General features: G+C 52.8%; 1 protein-coding gene across 13 annotated transcripts in view; it reads left to right on the top strand.

Annotated features, from left to right (window-relative positions):
- Positions 1-15,837, top strand: part of GRAMD1B (GRAM domain containing 1B) — a 187,479-nt gene that overhangs the window by 159,674 nt on the left and 11,968 nt on the right. For all 13 annotated transcript variants that reach the window (XM_006041850.4, XM_044929584.2, XM_006041849.4 and 10 more), the window contains 9 exons: positions 2,564-2,679; positions 4,401-4,557; positions 5,824-6,013; positions 8,226-8,369; positions 9,344-9,462; positions 9,707-9,849; positions 11,905-12,008; positions 12,827-13,030; positions 14,192-14,282. In XM_006041850.4, the coding sequence (XP_006041912.3) occupies positions 2,564-2,679; positions 4,401-4,557; positions 5,824-6,013; positions 8,226-8,369; positions 9,344-9,462; positions 9,707-9,849; positions 11,905-12,008; positions 12,827-13,030; positions 14,192-14,282 (1,268 nt within the window). The remainder of the gene's footprint in view (positions 1-2,563; positions 2,680-4,400; positions 4,558-5,823; positions 6,014-8,225; positions 8,370-9,343; positions 9,463-9,706; positions 9,850-11,904; positions 12,009-12,826; positions 13,031-14,191; positions 14,283-15,837) is intronic.

Here is a 15,837-nt window from a genome sequence, read left to right as displayed (position 1 = left end):
TCCAGGGGTAATTAGTGCAAGAGAGAATTGGCCTGGAATGTAAGAGCTATAAAGGGAGTTCCTTGGGGGTGTGGCTTTGGCTTGGAGGCTTTACCTAGAAAAGGTGTTCTTCCTCATGGGGTGATTTTTATCTGTAGAAATTAGCTAATCCTGCAAGGGGCAGGCCCTCCACAGTCAGCAAGGCCTTAGATGTCAGAACATAAAAAATACAGAAAATAGGATTGGAAGTTTATGATTAGCAGATGCAAAGTATCATGTATATATAAAATGGATCAACAGCAAGGTCCTACTGTATAGCACAGGAAACTCTATTCAATATCCTCTGATAAACCAAACTGGAAAAGAATATGAAAAAGAGCATATTGATATATAGGTATATGTGAATCACTTTGCTGAACAGCAGAAATTAACACAATATTATGAGTCAACTATACTTCGATAAAATAAACCTTTTTAAAAAAATACAGAAAGTAGGAAAATAGAGTTAATACAGCCACCAGTTGACCACCTGAGTGAAGGGGACTCTGTTGGAAATGTAGATGAAGGAGACCTGGCTGAAGGTGTTAGAGAATTCCCATGCAGATGCCAAAGTTGGCGCGGGGAGCAGGGGTTAAGAAACAGCCTCCTTGCCAGAGAAAGAAACTTAGGGAGGGAAATTGTATGATTACATAATAATTCCAATTATATGTATGACATGTATATAGTTAGGTATAATGTGTGTATCTACCTTGACTCCAGCCCAGACTTACCATCATCTAAAGGAAATTGAACAGATGTGTTATTTAGAGCTTTTTCTAACCTGAAAGTCTGTAGCCCTCATGTAAATCCTGATAACTTGAGTTGATCACCAACCTTTATCAGCCATGGATAGTGGTAAAATGATAATGCATTTGGGTCTCCACTGGCAGGTTTGAATTTTCAGCTCACAACTACTGTCATTTCTAAGACAGAGGATCGTCCATATGGTTTGCAAAACCTCTCACAAAATAATCAAGAATTCCGCCTGATGAGCAGAGTCTGCCAGTTGTGCTTGCCCCAGCTATGGTCAGATGAGCTGAGCCCGGTGAACTCAGGCAGGGAAGGCTGCGTGGGGAGGGTGTGGTCCGGCAGGGAGGCAGGCATGTCCCAGGCACAGTGGACGGTGTCCATGAAAGCTGGAGGGAGGAGGTCCAGGTACAGGAGAAGCAAGTGCCTTCCTCTGGGACCAGGAGAGCGAACACAGAGAGCTGCCCCGACACACACACACACACACACACACACACACATGTGCACCCTGGACCTTGCTGGCTCAGAGAGAACTCCACCTGCTATGCTGGGCATTTCTCCACTGGATCCTGGAACCCTGGCTCATGGCATCCTGCCAGCTGCCTGCTTCTTAAACTATACCTTAAAACCGGTGGTGGTTTAGTCGCTAAGATGTGTCCGACTCTTGTGACCCCATGGACGGTAGCCTTCCAGGCTTCTCTGTCCATGGGGTTCTCCAGGCAAGAATACTGGAGTTGGTTGCCATATCCTCCTCCAGGGGATCTTCCCGACCCAAGAATTGAACCTGGGTCTCCTGCATTTCAGGCAGATTCTTGACCGACTGAGCTACGAGGGAAGCCCATACCTTAAAAGGGTGACATCAACAGAAAGCTCTTAATTCCTTATCAGATCTATTGGTGGGAACGTTCTTTACTGTTTCTGTTTTTCTTAACACTTTTCTTTTTCACATATGTATCCCTCCCAGCATCTCTCCCTCTCTGCAAACCAAGACTCATCCATGGTCTCCACCTTTGACCTTTGTTCTTTGACATTCTGTTGCCTCTTGCCTGAAACTCTGAACCTCAGTGAGAGCTAACTTTTCTTAGGACAGTGCTTTTGAGAAGAATATGTAGACATCCAGTGAAATAAGAAAAACCGTATATGGAACTAATACATAGACCTGTAGACGAACTGATTGTGATTAAGGATAAAGAAAGAAGTATTCAGGCAGTGGAGAGAGAGTTGGATGCAGTGACCTTTGAGGCCCCTGAAGCTATGAGAATGGCAGCTTCTTTCCAAGCACAGGATGCCCAGCTGAGGATGGGCCACCTTGGAGGTGTCACGTCTTTCCTGGATCTGATCCACTGGGGCCTGTGAGGCCACTGTTAGTATCAGGAGATTCCTGCTGAGTTAGGGAGACTGGGTCAAGGTTGTCTCATTCTGAGTCCAGCTCAAAAGCTCTGTGATCATTTTGGCCCCAGAGTACCTTGGTTTATGCTGCTTAATGCAGGGCCTCACTCACAGGAACAGGAGGCGGGCAGTTCAAGGGTCCATTGGTTCTGCTGTGCAGACCTGAATAGAGGAAACAGGTCAAGTTCCTGGCTTTGCTAAAAGCCATGTTCTTAGGGGAAAAACAGATCCGGAGCAGAGGGCAGGGCAGGGGTGGGGTTTTCAGGGAGCTGTCGCTCTCCACTTATCCAGCCGAGGAGGGTAGAGTTTGGCTTCTCATCCCTCGAGGGAGTCCAGGTAAACTCAGTGCGTCTGTGGAGAGTGGAGTCCCAAGGAAGGGAGGGTCAAGCCTCTCTGCTGTCCCCTGCAGCCACTGTGCCCCAAGGAGCTGTGGCACTTTGTCCACCAGTGCTACGGGAACGAGCTGGGCCTGACCAGTGACGACGAGGACTACGTGCCCCCCGATGACGACTTCAACACGATGGGGTGAGCGGGGCAGGGGGCAGGCCGCCTGCAGGGAGCCCTTCCAGAGGGGCGAGGATGGCCAGAGACTGGCATCTAAGTCAGGCCCTGAGGGAAGCGAGGGGGCACCTGGGACGGGGCTGTGGGAAACCCCTCCCAGATGGAGGAAGTGGGTGGCTGGGCCAGCCAGCCAAGGTCAGGTGGGGAGCAGGAGGTCAGGCTGGACTCTGAGGGCTGCTGGGCCAGCATGATTTCTTCAGAGGAGGATGAGAAGCCAGGGAAGGCTTCAAATAGATAACTGATGAGACCTGACTTAAAATTTTAACATCACTCTGTCTCCTGGGTTGAAGATAGGCTGAAGGGGAACCAGGGCAGACTGGCTAAGAGGCTGCTGAATAATTTAGATCCTTTAGATGAGAGGTGATGGTGGTTTGGACCAGGAGGGTAGCTGTAGAAACAGCAGTAAGTAGTTAGTTTCTGAATATATTTGGAAGATAGAACCAGACATATTTTGGAGGATTTGCTGATCAGTCAGAAAGGACTCACAAGTGGCTTTAAGGATCCACCAGCTGGAAGGATAGAGTTGTTCTGAACTGAGATGGACAATACTAGATGCAGAGCAGCTGTGAGGGAAGATTGGGAGCTTGATGTTAGGCAAGTTGAGTTTGGGATGACTGTTAGCCACGTGGAGATGTCACGTGGGTGTTTATGTGTGTGAGTGTGGGGAGGTCTGGGCTCGGGCCATAACCTCGGAGGTTATTAGTGGCTGAGATCACCAGGTGACTGAATTAACATAAGCAGCAGCTCAGGGACTGGGCCTGGGAAAGAGGCAGCAAAAGAAAACACAAAAGAACATCCATTGAGGTGGGAGGATGCTAGCAATTTCGTGTTCTGGAAGCCAAGGGAAGTATGTTGTGAAGAGAAGGGGCTTTTGCTGTACCATGTGCTACTGATGGGTTAAAGCGGTGCAGGCAGGCTTGAGGTAGAGATGTCATGGTCGTGTGAGAGGCACAGAAGAATAGACTGCAAGGAAAGAGCATCAGATGTGCAGTGCATAGGCCTATGCTCAGGTACCACTTCTCACACTGAATAGTATTATCACTTCACTGTGTATCTACTTGATTGTCTCTAAAACGCATATCATGATTGACGCAGAGTTGTAATGCATCCAGATGTGGTAATGAGTAGAGGTTAGATGCCGATGAGAATGGTAATGATGGTCTCTGCCTTGGGAGAAGCTACAATGGCATACCTGTGGTGTCCACAGAAGGGTGCCCGCCTTTATCTCAAGGAGGGTTTTTCCTCAGTGTGTGATGCAGAGAAGTTTGCTATTTATGATCCAGAATCTGGGCAGCACCAGCAAAGGGTACTCGTTCAGAGTCCTGTCCTAGTCGCTATGGGAAATCAGATGTATGCTCAGAGCACAGATGTTTCATTAAATGGTCAGGTTGGGGTGGGATGGGGTGCCAATGGGCAAAAAAGGAATTTTAAGACAAATAATGGTCACATTTAAGAGAATGCCTGGAAAAGGTGAATTTGGGGATAGAGATTTTACCACGGGAAGGAGGGGTAGGGTGGGAAGGAGGCTTTAGAAGTCAGTTCACAGGCAAGTAGTGGATAGAGGAAGGCCATGGACACAGCAAAGAAACAGACGCGCCCGTATAGTTTTAGGAGTGTGAGTTTCTCGTGAGCTGGCCGTCTTGGCCACCGAGGTTAACGTAGGTTCATGTTGCCTTTCTTTTCAGCTACTGTGAGGAGATCCCCGTAGAGGAGAATGAAGTGAACGACAGCTCGTCCAAAAGCAGCATAGAGACCAAGCCGGATGCCAGTCCGCAGCTGCCCAAGAAATCCATCACCAACAGCACGCTGACGTCCACGGGGAGCAGTGAAGCACCCGTCTCGGTGCGGGCAGGGACCCCACTTTGCTTCCACCCCAGCCCAGCGATGGTGTTTCCCAGCCTGGGGAGCAGGTAGAGGGGAGGCTGGTTACACCATGGTCAGTTTATGCAGACAGGCTCCACATTTGAATGAGTGTAGAATCCAGAGCTGGGTTCTCAGTGCGTCTGCGTACCGATTTTGTTTGGCTTAGCAGATGGGACTCATTTCAAGTCCATTGTATGAGCTTTGCCCTTGGTGGCCTGCCGTGATCAGCCCGCTGGTGGAGAACTATTCCAGGTCTTCTTTTCACTGCCTTGATCTGAAGTCAAAGTCACACATGAGTACAGGACTGCACAACTGCTCTCTGTTCATTCATTCTGTAAATCGCGATGGAGCCCCTGGTATGGACACTCAAGGCTACCTTCCTTGCTACCTACCTGCTGTGCTGGCTTTGCAAAAGACATAACAGTATGGAAAAAGGAGTCTGTCCTCTGGGACTTGGTAATGGAGTGGGAGAAGCTGGATGAAGGAAGTGTCTGGGTGTGAGCTGGCAGGTCGAAGAAAGTGTTCCCAGAAAAGGGAGCCTTGTGTTCTAGTGGTTTAGGAGTCAGACCACTTGGCCTTAGAATGAAAACATCCATTCGATGCCTAGTCTCCATTTTCTGTCTCTGAAGTTAACTTGTTTTTTTAAGTCATTGTGTCTGAGTTTGTTTTTTTTTTTTTTTTTTGACTGGCACTGGTCTTTGTTGCAGCATCCAGGCTCTGTAGTTTGTGGCATATGGGCTCTCTAGTTTCAGCGTGTGGGCTTAGGTGCTCTGAGGAGGCATGTGGTAGCTTAGTATCCTGACCAGGGATTGAACCCACATTCTCTGTATTAGAAGGCAGATTCTTAACCGCTGGCCCACCAGGAAAGTCCCTGAGGTTAACTTTAAAATATAAAGAGGTGTACCTGTTCCCTCGAAGGGCTAAAGGGAGAATGAGTCAAATAGTGCTGAGAAGCCTTTTGAACCTCGCAGGAAACAGGCAATAGTGGAGACAGGCTCACGTGGTAGAGGCCTGAACCCAGGAGAAGAGCGGGACTAAAGGATCCAGCTGTGCCCACACGTGGGGCTTGGGGTCAGGAGAAGGACAGGGCCTCCTGATGGGTTCTGTCTTCCACAGCAGAACTGGGGAGAACTCTGGCCCCCACACCCCAGTTCCTGAGCATTCTGAACGTGCAGGCCTCCTCGGCCAGCTCTTAGACTTCCCCCTGGAAAGGAAACCAGGCTGACTGCTCTGTCTCCACCCCAGTTTGACGGCCTGCCCCTGGAGGAGGAGGTGCTAGAGGGCGACGGGTCTCTGGAGAAGGAGCTCGCCATCGACAACATCATCGGGGAGAAGATTGAGATCATCGCACCCGTGAACTCCCCTTCGCTGGACTTCAACGACAACGAGGACCTCCCCACTGAGCTCAGTGACTCTTCAGACACCCACGACGAAGGTGGGCGTCAACAGTGGGGGCATTGTGGCCCTTCCTCTCTCCAGATGTTTTTGAAGGCTTAACAGATGTTCCCATAATGGAGACGGAAGTCAGTGTGACTTCCCGGCAGAAGGGTGTGTGGGTAATAGAGCTCTTTTTTAAAAAAGATACTCTTGTTATTAGCAAATATCCCTTTTTTGGGGTACTCAGTGTAGGATCCTTGTCGTTTCATAGTTGTCTGTCTTTGCTCAGCGGGCAGTGCTTTATCCTGCCGTTTAGTCTTGTCATTGCATGTTGGCACTGGCTTTCCTACAGCTCTGCCCATCAGTGTTTATGCCACCAGCAAAGTACCAGCCCTCTGCCCCTGGAAATTCATGGTCATGTCTGACCAACAGAGAGATGGAGAAGAAGTAGCTGTGACCTGAGAGCTTGTTTTCCTAGAGACTAAGAGTAGAAAGCGTTCAGACAGGAAGAGCTGATCAACCATAGGAGCTGACTGTGGGATTTAGTGGCAGCCTTGAAAAAAAACACTGTCAATGGAGAAAGTTAGTCACTCAGTCATGACCGACTCTTTTGCGACCCCATGGACTGTAGCTCCCCAGACTCCTCTGTCCATGGGATTTCCCAGGCAAGAATACTGGAGTGGGTTGCCATTTCCTCCTCCAGGGGATCTTCCGGACCCAGGGATCAAACCAGCACCTCCTGTCTTGGCAGGCGGATTCTTTACCACCTGAACCACCAGGGAAGCCCCTGGAAAATAGTTAGGTTTTAACAGACACTTGCTTTGACTCCAGCATGAGGGTTTCAGACCTAGTCTGTTGCCATCAGATAGACTGTGGAGACGGTGCTTCTCTGGCATTTCTAAGTAGGTGGCTTCTTACTTCCCTCCTGCAGAGGGTTGGCCTCTCACCCTCACCCAGGAACACGGTGCCTCTTACATTCCGGGGCGAGAGGCCAGATGCTCAGTGTTCATGAGTGTGGTTGACGAGCACCGTGAGTTGGTGGTGGGGTCGGACTTGTGAGGCTGGGCCAGCAGGGCCCACTTCTCCGTCTGGGGTCAGTCTCTCCTGTGAGTCACCTGTAGCAGTATCTCACCTGTGGTTGGTTTGCCACTGCCGTCTAGGGCTGCACGGGTGGTCGCTGTGTGATAACTGGGGTGCCGCTCTTGTAAACTGATAAGTGAGTGTCCCTCCCGACTGTGCTCCACAGTCCTGATCCTGCACAGTCGTGGGCATGGACCCTCCAGGATGCCCTGACCTTCTCAGGGTCACAGGGATGCCAGAAATGTCAGCGTCCTGCTTGAGATCAGACTCCAGCCCTTGCGGGTCCCTCGATCAGGGCCTGGGCGGTGCTGAGGGCTCAGGAGGAGTGCTGGGGTTTGAGCAACTCTCCTGTGCCCTGAGGGACTTCCTGCGTGGCTTAGCGGTAAAGAATCCGCCTGCCTATGCAGGATACATGGGTTCGATCCCTGGGTCGGGAAGATCCCCTGGAGAAGGAAATGGCAACCCACTCCAGTATTCTTGCTTGGAAAGTCCCATGGACAGGAGCCCGGCTGGCTATAGTCTGTATATACACGGGATTGCAGAGTCAGACATGACTGAGCGACTGAGCATGCACATACCTGTACTCTGAAACTTTCTTCTTGTAGAAAATGAAGTTTATGAAGTCATGGGGGTAGAGGCTGCTTTATGGAAGGAGACCAGACCTTACACATCACAGATCACCGCCCCGTAGTCCAACCTAGAAGCTTTTATATAAACAGACTCATAAGCGTCCCTGGACACACCTGTGCCCTGGGCTGCGATGACATTTGCTGTCACTCATGGTTTAACTTACAGATGGTTGATAACTGATCCTCTGGGTTCCGTCTGGCAGGCCCAGGGAATAGTCATTTATTATATTTAAACTTAGGTCTGAAAGACCACTTTATTTGGAAGGCTGAAAGTATAAGGGCAAACAGTGGATTCACGAGCTAAAGGATGAGTGAATGGGATGCAACTAGAGTCCCGTTGCACTAGTCCCATTGGCATCCAGTGTGTGTGCCAGCCAAGGAACGGGGCCAATTGACACGAAGCCACAGACAGTGGAGGCCAGGACTCCCCCGCCCCACCCGAGGCCTCCTTTGAGCCTTGGCGGCCATTCCCATATTAGCCACAGAGACATAAGTACCCTGGGGGTGTCCCTGGGGTGTCCCTTACCTTCCCTGCCTACCCTCCTCATCCTCTCTGTGCAGGGGAGGTCCAGGCCTTCTACGAGGACTTGAGTGGCCGGCAGTACGTGAACGAAGTCTTCAACTTCAGCGTGGACAAGCTCTATGACCTCCTGTTCACCGACTCACCCTTCCAGCGGGACTTTATGGAGCAGCGACGCTTCTCAGGTCCGTGCCCCTCCCCAGGCTGGTGCCTCCCACCCCTTCCCTCTCTGCTCTGCTTTCCTCTCCTCCCCTCTGATGCACCCTCCTTTTCCCAGCCACCTGATGGCCCAGGGCATTCCCTCTCTGGCTGCACGTGGTTCTGGAGCTCCCCGGGGCCCTGCCAGCTGCTCCTCCCCACACCACTGTGGCTGTACTTGTCCTCTGCACCCGGACCTTCAGTACCAGCCCCCAAAGGCTCAGCAGCGAACAGGAACCCCCAGGGCTCACCATCTAGCTGAGAGCAGCAGCTGCCATGTCCTGGTTGGCACATTCCACCCACCAGGCTCATGACCCTGTCTTGTCTCATTCAATCCTCCAGTCTGCCCTGGGTGCTGGTATTGTGGTCCCCATGATACCAGGGAGGAAGGTGGATCTCAGACCCCTGTCACCTGCCTAAGATCATGCAGCTGAGAAGGGGCCCAACCGGGATTCAGATCTAGGGCTCTCAGAGTCAGTGCCTTGCACCGGATGCTCCTTGCTCCTGCCCTGCAGCTCCCTGGGGAACAGTAAGGCTGCTCAGTGTCCAAGCCTGTGGAGGAGCCCTTGGGCACCAGCGCAGCCCTCTGCCAGGAGGAGGGGAGTGCCAAGGGCAATGGGAGGTCGCGTCTCAGAGGAGAGGGCTTCTTCCCGAGGATCCCAGGCCCCCATCACAGTAGCTCCAGTGTTGCCAGCACCCCTGTAGGTGGCCCGCAGGACCTCCTGCCCTAGTCCAGAACAATCCGCATTCCGGAGCCTGTGTAGGTCCTCGGCCAGTCTACAATGAGCCTCTTTCTGCTCGGAGGCCCCCTCCTCTCAGCCTCCTCCCCCGGCCCTTTGACTTCCTTTGGGGGGGCCAGTTGGCAACCAGGCCGAGAGAAGGTCGCTGGAGGGGGCCACTCAGAGGTGGGGACAGCAGGCCTTTTTCCTTCCCTCATCCCCCGGCTCCCCTCTCCCCTCAGATATCATCTTCCATCCGTGGAAGAAGGAGGAGAATGGAAACCAGAGCCGAGTGATCCTTTACACCATCACCCTTACCAACCCTCTGGCTCCCAAAACTGCCACCGTCAGGGAGACACAGGTGAGCTGAGGTCGGGCAGAGATGGCCTCTGTTCTGCTGTAAAGGATTCAGGACAGAGACGTCAGGATGAACATCTGGGCGTGAGTGATGTTCAGTCTGAAACAGTGCTTAGATGCTGCGTTTCCCTCGGTTCTGGGTCCCTGTTCAGAAGTCAGGAGCGAGCTGGGGAAGGTCATCGGGAAGGAGGGGTTTCTCCTGTCTTGCTCCTCTTCAGCCCGGTCCCCCCGCCCTTTCTTCCCTGCAGACCATGTACAAGGCGAGCCAGGAGAGTGAGTGCTATGTGATCGACGCCGAGGTCCTCACGCACGACGTGCCGTATCACGACTACTTCTACACCATCAACCGCTACACGCTCACCCGCGTGGCCCGCAACAAGAGTCGACTCAGGTGCTGTCTCTTTGGGCGGGCAGGTTCAGAGCAAGTCCCTGGTGTTCCTGGGGGACGCTGCGTCAGACAGCACTGATGTGCTCCTGAGGAGGAGGAGGGAGGCGGGGGGTGTTGGCTGTGAGCTCATTCTTTATTCTGTCCTTTCTCTGAATACCTCAAGACCCACCCCATGCCTCCGCCCAACCTGACAGCTCCTGCTTCTCCACCACGTTTCCTTCACTCCTCTGTGTATCTCTGTCTCTTTTGTGTTAAAATATGTATTTGGCTGCACCAGGCCTTAGTTGCAGCATATGGGATCTGGTTCCCTGAGCAGGGATGAAACCCAGGCCCCTGCACTGAGAGGGAGGAGTCTTGGCCACCAGACCACCAGGGAAGTCTCTGTGTCTCTCTTTAGTAAAGGTATCAGAACCACTGCTGTCTGCTGATTGTCTGCAGTTTATAAGCATTGTGTAGTTACTTCACCTCCATGAACTGGATTCTTTAGAGTAACCCTAGGAGGTGAGTTTGTCCTCACTTTTCAGGTAAGAAAACTGAGGTTCATTACAAGATGAGTAAGTTTTCCAAGAGTCACAAGCACTGAAACCCAGGTCTTAGAGAAGGGAATCTCTGCCCTTCCTGTCCTGCTGAATGCTGGGCATGTGGCGAGTTTCCAGGCATCTTCCCGGTGGCAGTGGCTCCAGCCGTCCAGGCCAGCAGGAGCCCTCCCATCACTCTGTTCCCAGCGCCCAGGATGGGGCCTGCACACAGCGGAGTTAGTGTTGATTGAGTGATTAGTCCGATGCTGTTTATGGCTGTCCAGGGCACTGTGATGTGCGTTTCGAGGATGGAAGAAATTTAGACTCTGACATTTCAAGAAGCTTGTAGTTGGACTGAAAAGCCAAGACACACACCCATCTGAGAATAGCTGGGTCGTGTACCTGTATCTTAAACCAAAATCTTTTATGGAGCAGAAATTCATTCGTCTCATTCAAATAGAAGAGGAGTTTGATAAAAGGTTGCAGAGGGGTCTTTGGGGAGTCAGGAAGGTCAAATAAATACCCACACTTTGGAAAAGGGTCTGAATCTTTCTCATCTATTTATTAACAAAAAAAAAATCCTTTTTGGCTTCTCTGAGAGCAACCCCTCCCATCCCGCTCTTCTCTTTTTTCTCCTTCTCTTCTCCCTCCCCGCTCCCTTCTCTTCTCCCTTCCTTTTTCCTTTTTTCCTCCCTCTCTCGCACCCTCTCCCTTCTTTCACCTCCTTCCAGCCCCTCTCTTCCTCTCCTGCAGGGTCTGTGTTCCTTGCTTCTAGATTCCTTGGGGAGGGGGTCTTCCAGCTGGATGTCCTTTCTGCCCAGCTCCCTTAGAGGTAGCTGCTTGTCCAGCTAGCCCCCCACAGAGCCCACCCTTAGTCCAGGAAGTGATTGCTGGGAGTGGGGTGAGGGGCCATGGGCGTGCACACATCGGACTGGGGAGGGGTCCCTTCTTCTTCCTTGTGAGGGCAGAGCCGGCAGCCTTAGATGTGGGGAGTGTTGGCAGTAAAAGTGAACCTTCAGGAGAGCAGAGCAGCGGCTGAGCAGGAGCAGAAGGAGCTGATGCTGCAGGAGACCAGGCAGCGAGAGGCCCACAGGCAGAGCAGAAGCTGGCAAAATGCTGGGGAGGTGGAAAGGCAGGAGGCGGGTGGTAGCCAGTGAAACTCTTAACGGTGGAAGCTATGAAGCCCAAGACTCTGCCTTGGGCTCGAGGTCTCTGGAGACAGACAGAAGGGCCCTGGGCCCTCCCAGGAGGAGGCCCCATGGTGTCACGAGTGAGCTCTAAGCTGGGAGTCAGGGCCCTTCATGTTAGTCTTTGGTCCGCTTACAAATTCTCAGACTCAGTTTTCCCATCCCTAAAATGAGGATAACCCCACTAGCTTCACCTGCCTCCCGGGGTGCCCAGGAAAGTCACATGAGGTCATGGATGCAAACCTGTAAAGGGCAGCATGAGGCTGCTTTGACCTTAAACCTGAAGTTTCCTGTTCCCAGCAGAGGAGGGTCCACCAGGAAAGGGCTGATCTTGGTTCTGGCTTGCTCCTCAGGGTCTCCACGGAGCTGCGCTATCGGAAACAGCCCTGGGGGCTGGTGAAAACGTTCATCGAGAAGAACTTCTGGAGTGGGCTGGAGGACTATTTCCGCCACCTGGGTGAGCACCTGTCGATGCTGCTGGGTGAACCGTCCCTCTGTCCCCGTTCATGCAGAGGAGGGGGCCTGGGACACAGGGAGATATGGAGGAGGTGAGGGGGGCTTCACGGGGTCCCTGAGTCTGCCCAGAAATGGGTCCATGTATGTGAATGTGTGCATGTTCAAGAGACTCTGACTGCAGCCTTTATGAGATTGTAATCATGACGGGTGGGCTTCCCTGGTGGCTCAGTGGTAGAGAATCCGCCTGCCAATGCAGGAGACATGGGTTCAATCCCTTGGTCAGGAAGATTCCCTGGAGGAGAAAATGACAAGGCACTTTGGTATTCTTGCCTGGGAAATCCCATAGACAAAGGAGCTTGAAGGGCTGTAGTCCATGGGGTCACAAAAGAGTTGCACACAACTTAGCGACTAAACCACAATTGAAAGGATCCATGACCCTCCCAGAATGAGCCTGAGATCTAGACACACTGATGGTAATAGTGTTAGGAGAAGGAAATAGCCACTGAAGGCATCCACTGGAAAATGTGCTGTGCCCTGGGTTGCATATGTGAGGGTGTGCGTTGGAAGCCTTTGTCTACACACTGTCAAATGACCCAGAAGAGGGCTTTGGGCTGGGCTGGGTCCCAGGAGAACTTTCTAGGGCTCAGGGGCATGCCTGAGGGACCTCCGGCCTCCAGGCAACACCCCAGAGTCCGGTATGGGAACATGGTACTTTTAGAGGGCATTCAGCTAGGAGTGGACAGAGCTGCTCCAGAGGTCAGTATATTAGGTTGGAGGCGAGGGCACGTGGCCTCTTATGTGGTCTTTTGACCCTGACAGAGAGTGAGCTGACCAAAACAGAGAGCACCTACCTGGCGGAGATGCACAGACAGTCTCCTAAAGAGAAGGCCAGCAAGCCCCCGACGGTGCGGAGGAGAAAACGGCCCCATGCCCACCTGCGGGTGCCACACCTGGAGGAGGTGATGAGCCCCGTCACCACGCCCACTGATGAGGACGTGGGCCACAGGATCAAACATGTGGCAGGTGCGTGTGAGGCGGGGGCGGGGTGGATGTCTCAGGGCTGTGGGCAGAGCTCCCAGCCTGTACCAGGCACACAGGCACACTCACCCTGCAGCCTGGGATAGACTGGGTGTGACTGGCTCACGACTCACAAAGTCTGAGGCTCTGGATGCTGTACTGCAGTGGTCGTCAACCTTTTCGGCACCAGGGACCGGTTTCATGGAAGACAGTTTTTCCATGGACTAGGGTGGAGGGCGGGGTGGTTTCAGAATGAGTCAAGCTCATCATATTTAGTGTGCACTTTATTTCCACTATTATTACATCAGCTCCATCTCCGAACATCAGGCATTAGATCTCAGAGGTTGGGGACCCCTGCTCCACTATTTCCTTTTGCCCGTAAGCTCCCCAGCCCCTGCTGTACCCCTTATGTGCTCTGTTGAACAGAAAGTGTCTTTTGAGTTTTTGCCTCCGTGTTCCCTGAGCTCCATGGCTCCCTGAATGAGCTTGGGCCTGAAGCTTCCGCATTCTCAGGAAAGGCTCCTGGAGAAGCTGAAGCTCAGACCCCAGTGTTACCTCGTAACAGGTCAGGGGGTCCAAGGTGGCCCCCTCCTCGGTGTGTCTCCCTCCTCCCATGGAACTGTTCACACTCTCCTGTCTTTGCTCAGTCGTGGAAACCTGCAGCAGGGGTTTTTCAGGCTATGCTCTGCTCCTCCCTCCCCGGATACTGGGGTGTTGATCAGAGCAGGTTGAGGCAGGGGGAGGAGGGAGGTGTCAGCCTTCCATGTCCCTCGACCAGCTTTAGCCGGAGCACTCCCATCTTATTCGTATGTTTTACATACAGGACTTCTGACTAACTTCTCACTTGAATAAACTGACCCTCAGCGTTCACGTGACTTTCTCAGCATCACGTGGCCGGTTAAGGATAAAGCCAGCGCTGAAAGCTGCCTCTGGCCCAGCCCAGTGCTGTTTGCCCTCCACGGCTGCAGGTCTCCGTCCTGCATCTGCAGGTCCCAGCTACAGGGTGGTTTTCTCATCCGTTCAGTCACTTCCCTTCTAGTTGCAGAGGGCAGAGGGCTATCCACGAAGCACGTGGTTTCTGAGACAGCTCTGTGCAGGACCAGCCTCGTGTCAGCTGGCAGTGGGCTCGCAGGCCGCGTGATAATGGCCTTTTCCTTCTCCCCACAGGTTCCACGCAGACGCGGCACATCCCCGAGGACAGCCCCAGCGGTTTCCACCTGCAGAGCGTGTCCAAGCTGCTACTGGTTATCAGCTGTGTGTAAGGGACTCCAGCTCTCCCCCAGCCCTGCTCCCGCCCCTTCCTTTCTCGCCTGCCGCCTCCTCCCCACCTGTCCTCCTCAGGCGTCCAAACAGCCTCGCTGCTGCCCCGGTTCTTGCTTTCTCCTCTAGTCTCTCTCCAGATCCGTTGCTCTGTCTGTCACTCCTTGCCTCTTTGCTGCTTTTTTCTGTTTGATTCAGTGCTTTACTGTGTGCTAGGCCTTCAGGACTCAGAAGAAAACACTGCATACAGCATCCGTGACAGGAACTCAATTTCAAGTGGGTCAGACGGGCAGGAATTGATGGTTACTGCAGTGCTGGATCGGAGAAGGCAGTGGCACCCCACTCCAGTACTCGTGCCTGGAAAATCCCATGGACGGAGGAGCCTGGTGGGCTGCAGTCCACGGGGTCGCGAAGAGTTGGACACGACTGAGCGACTTCACTTTCGCTTTTCACTTTCACTCGTTGGAGAAGGAAATGGCAACCCACTCCAGTGTTCTTGCCTGGAGAATCCCAGGGATGGGGGAGCCTGGTGGGCTGCCATCTATGGGGTCTCACAGAGTAGGACACGACTGAAGCAACTTAGCAGCAGCAGCAGCAGTGTTGGATAAATGCTAATACAGAGATGCCACAGACGTTTTAGGAGCCCACCCTTTTGTTTGTGGCTGGTGTTCTGGGTGTCTGCTCTGTGCTGGGCATTGGGACTGTGCACTTACGGGCCCACCCTTGACTGGGTGGCCAGACAAAGTCAAGACTTTGGAGTCCAGGAAAAGTGCGTGCTTATTTTATTGTAAGCAATGTATACTCATTGCCATAAGCTATAAAACTGTGGGCTCAGTAACTTGCACAGGAAGTTCATTGAGAGAAATGAGGATGTAAGGTGGGAGGGCTTCCCTGGAGGCTCAGATGGTACAGAATCTGCCTACAGTACAGGAGACCTGGGTTTGATTCCTGGGTAGGGAAGATCCCCTGGAGAAGGGAATGGCTATCCACTCCTGGGAAATCCCATGGACAGAGGAGCCTGGTGGGTTACAGTCCATGGGGTCGCAAAGAGTCAGACACAACTGAGTAACTAACACACACAAAGTGGGAGGACACAGCTCTCTGACGGGTAAGCCCAGAGCCTGCTCTAAGGACTTTCGTACACCTTGGGCAGGAGCAGCTCAGACAGCTGAGTGCTAACCGCTCCTCCCCTTGGTTGGGCCACTGCCTGACAGCCTGGCCCTTCCTGCCTGGAGCTGTGCTGGGGGATGTGGGGGCACAGCTGAGGGAGTTGGGGACTCAGGAGCTGCCCAGATGCTGCCCTCTCAGGTGTGTACCAGGCACTAGACTGTCCGTAGCTCTGTCCTGCTCTGTGACGCCCACCCCACGCCCCAGCCTTCATGCCTTCACTGAGGCATGTTCAGAAACACAGAAGCAGGCACACAGCTTTGCCCACAGGAAACTGGGAAAGAAGCCCTGCACTGACATGGTTGGATTTGCACTTAAAAAAATATCACCCTGACGGCAGCATTGTTACAGAATAGACAAGAACAGGCGGGAGGCGGGGAGGCCAG

The sequence above is a fragment of the Bubalus bubalis genome, chromosome 16 (genome assembly GCF_019923935.1).
Source record: "Bubalus bubalis isolate 160015118507 breed Murrah chromosome 16, NDDB_SH_1, whole genome shotgun sequence".
Classification (NCBI taxonomy): Eukaryota; Metazoa; Chordata; class Mammalia; order Artiodactyla; family Bovidae; genus Bubalus; species Bubalus bubalis.
Note: the sequence above shows the minus strand (reverse complement) of the source record. Positions and strands in the feature narration are given on the sequence as shown.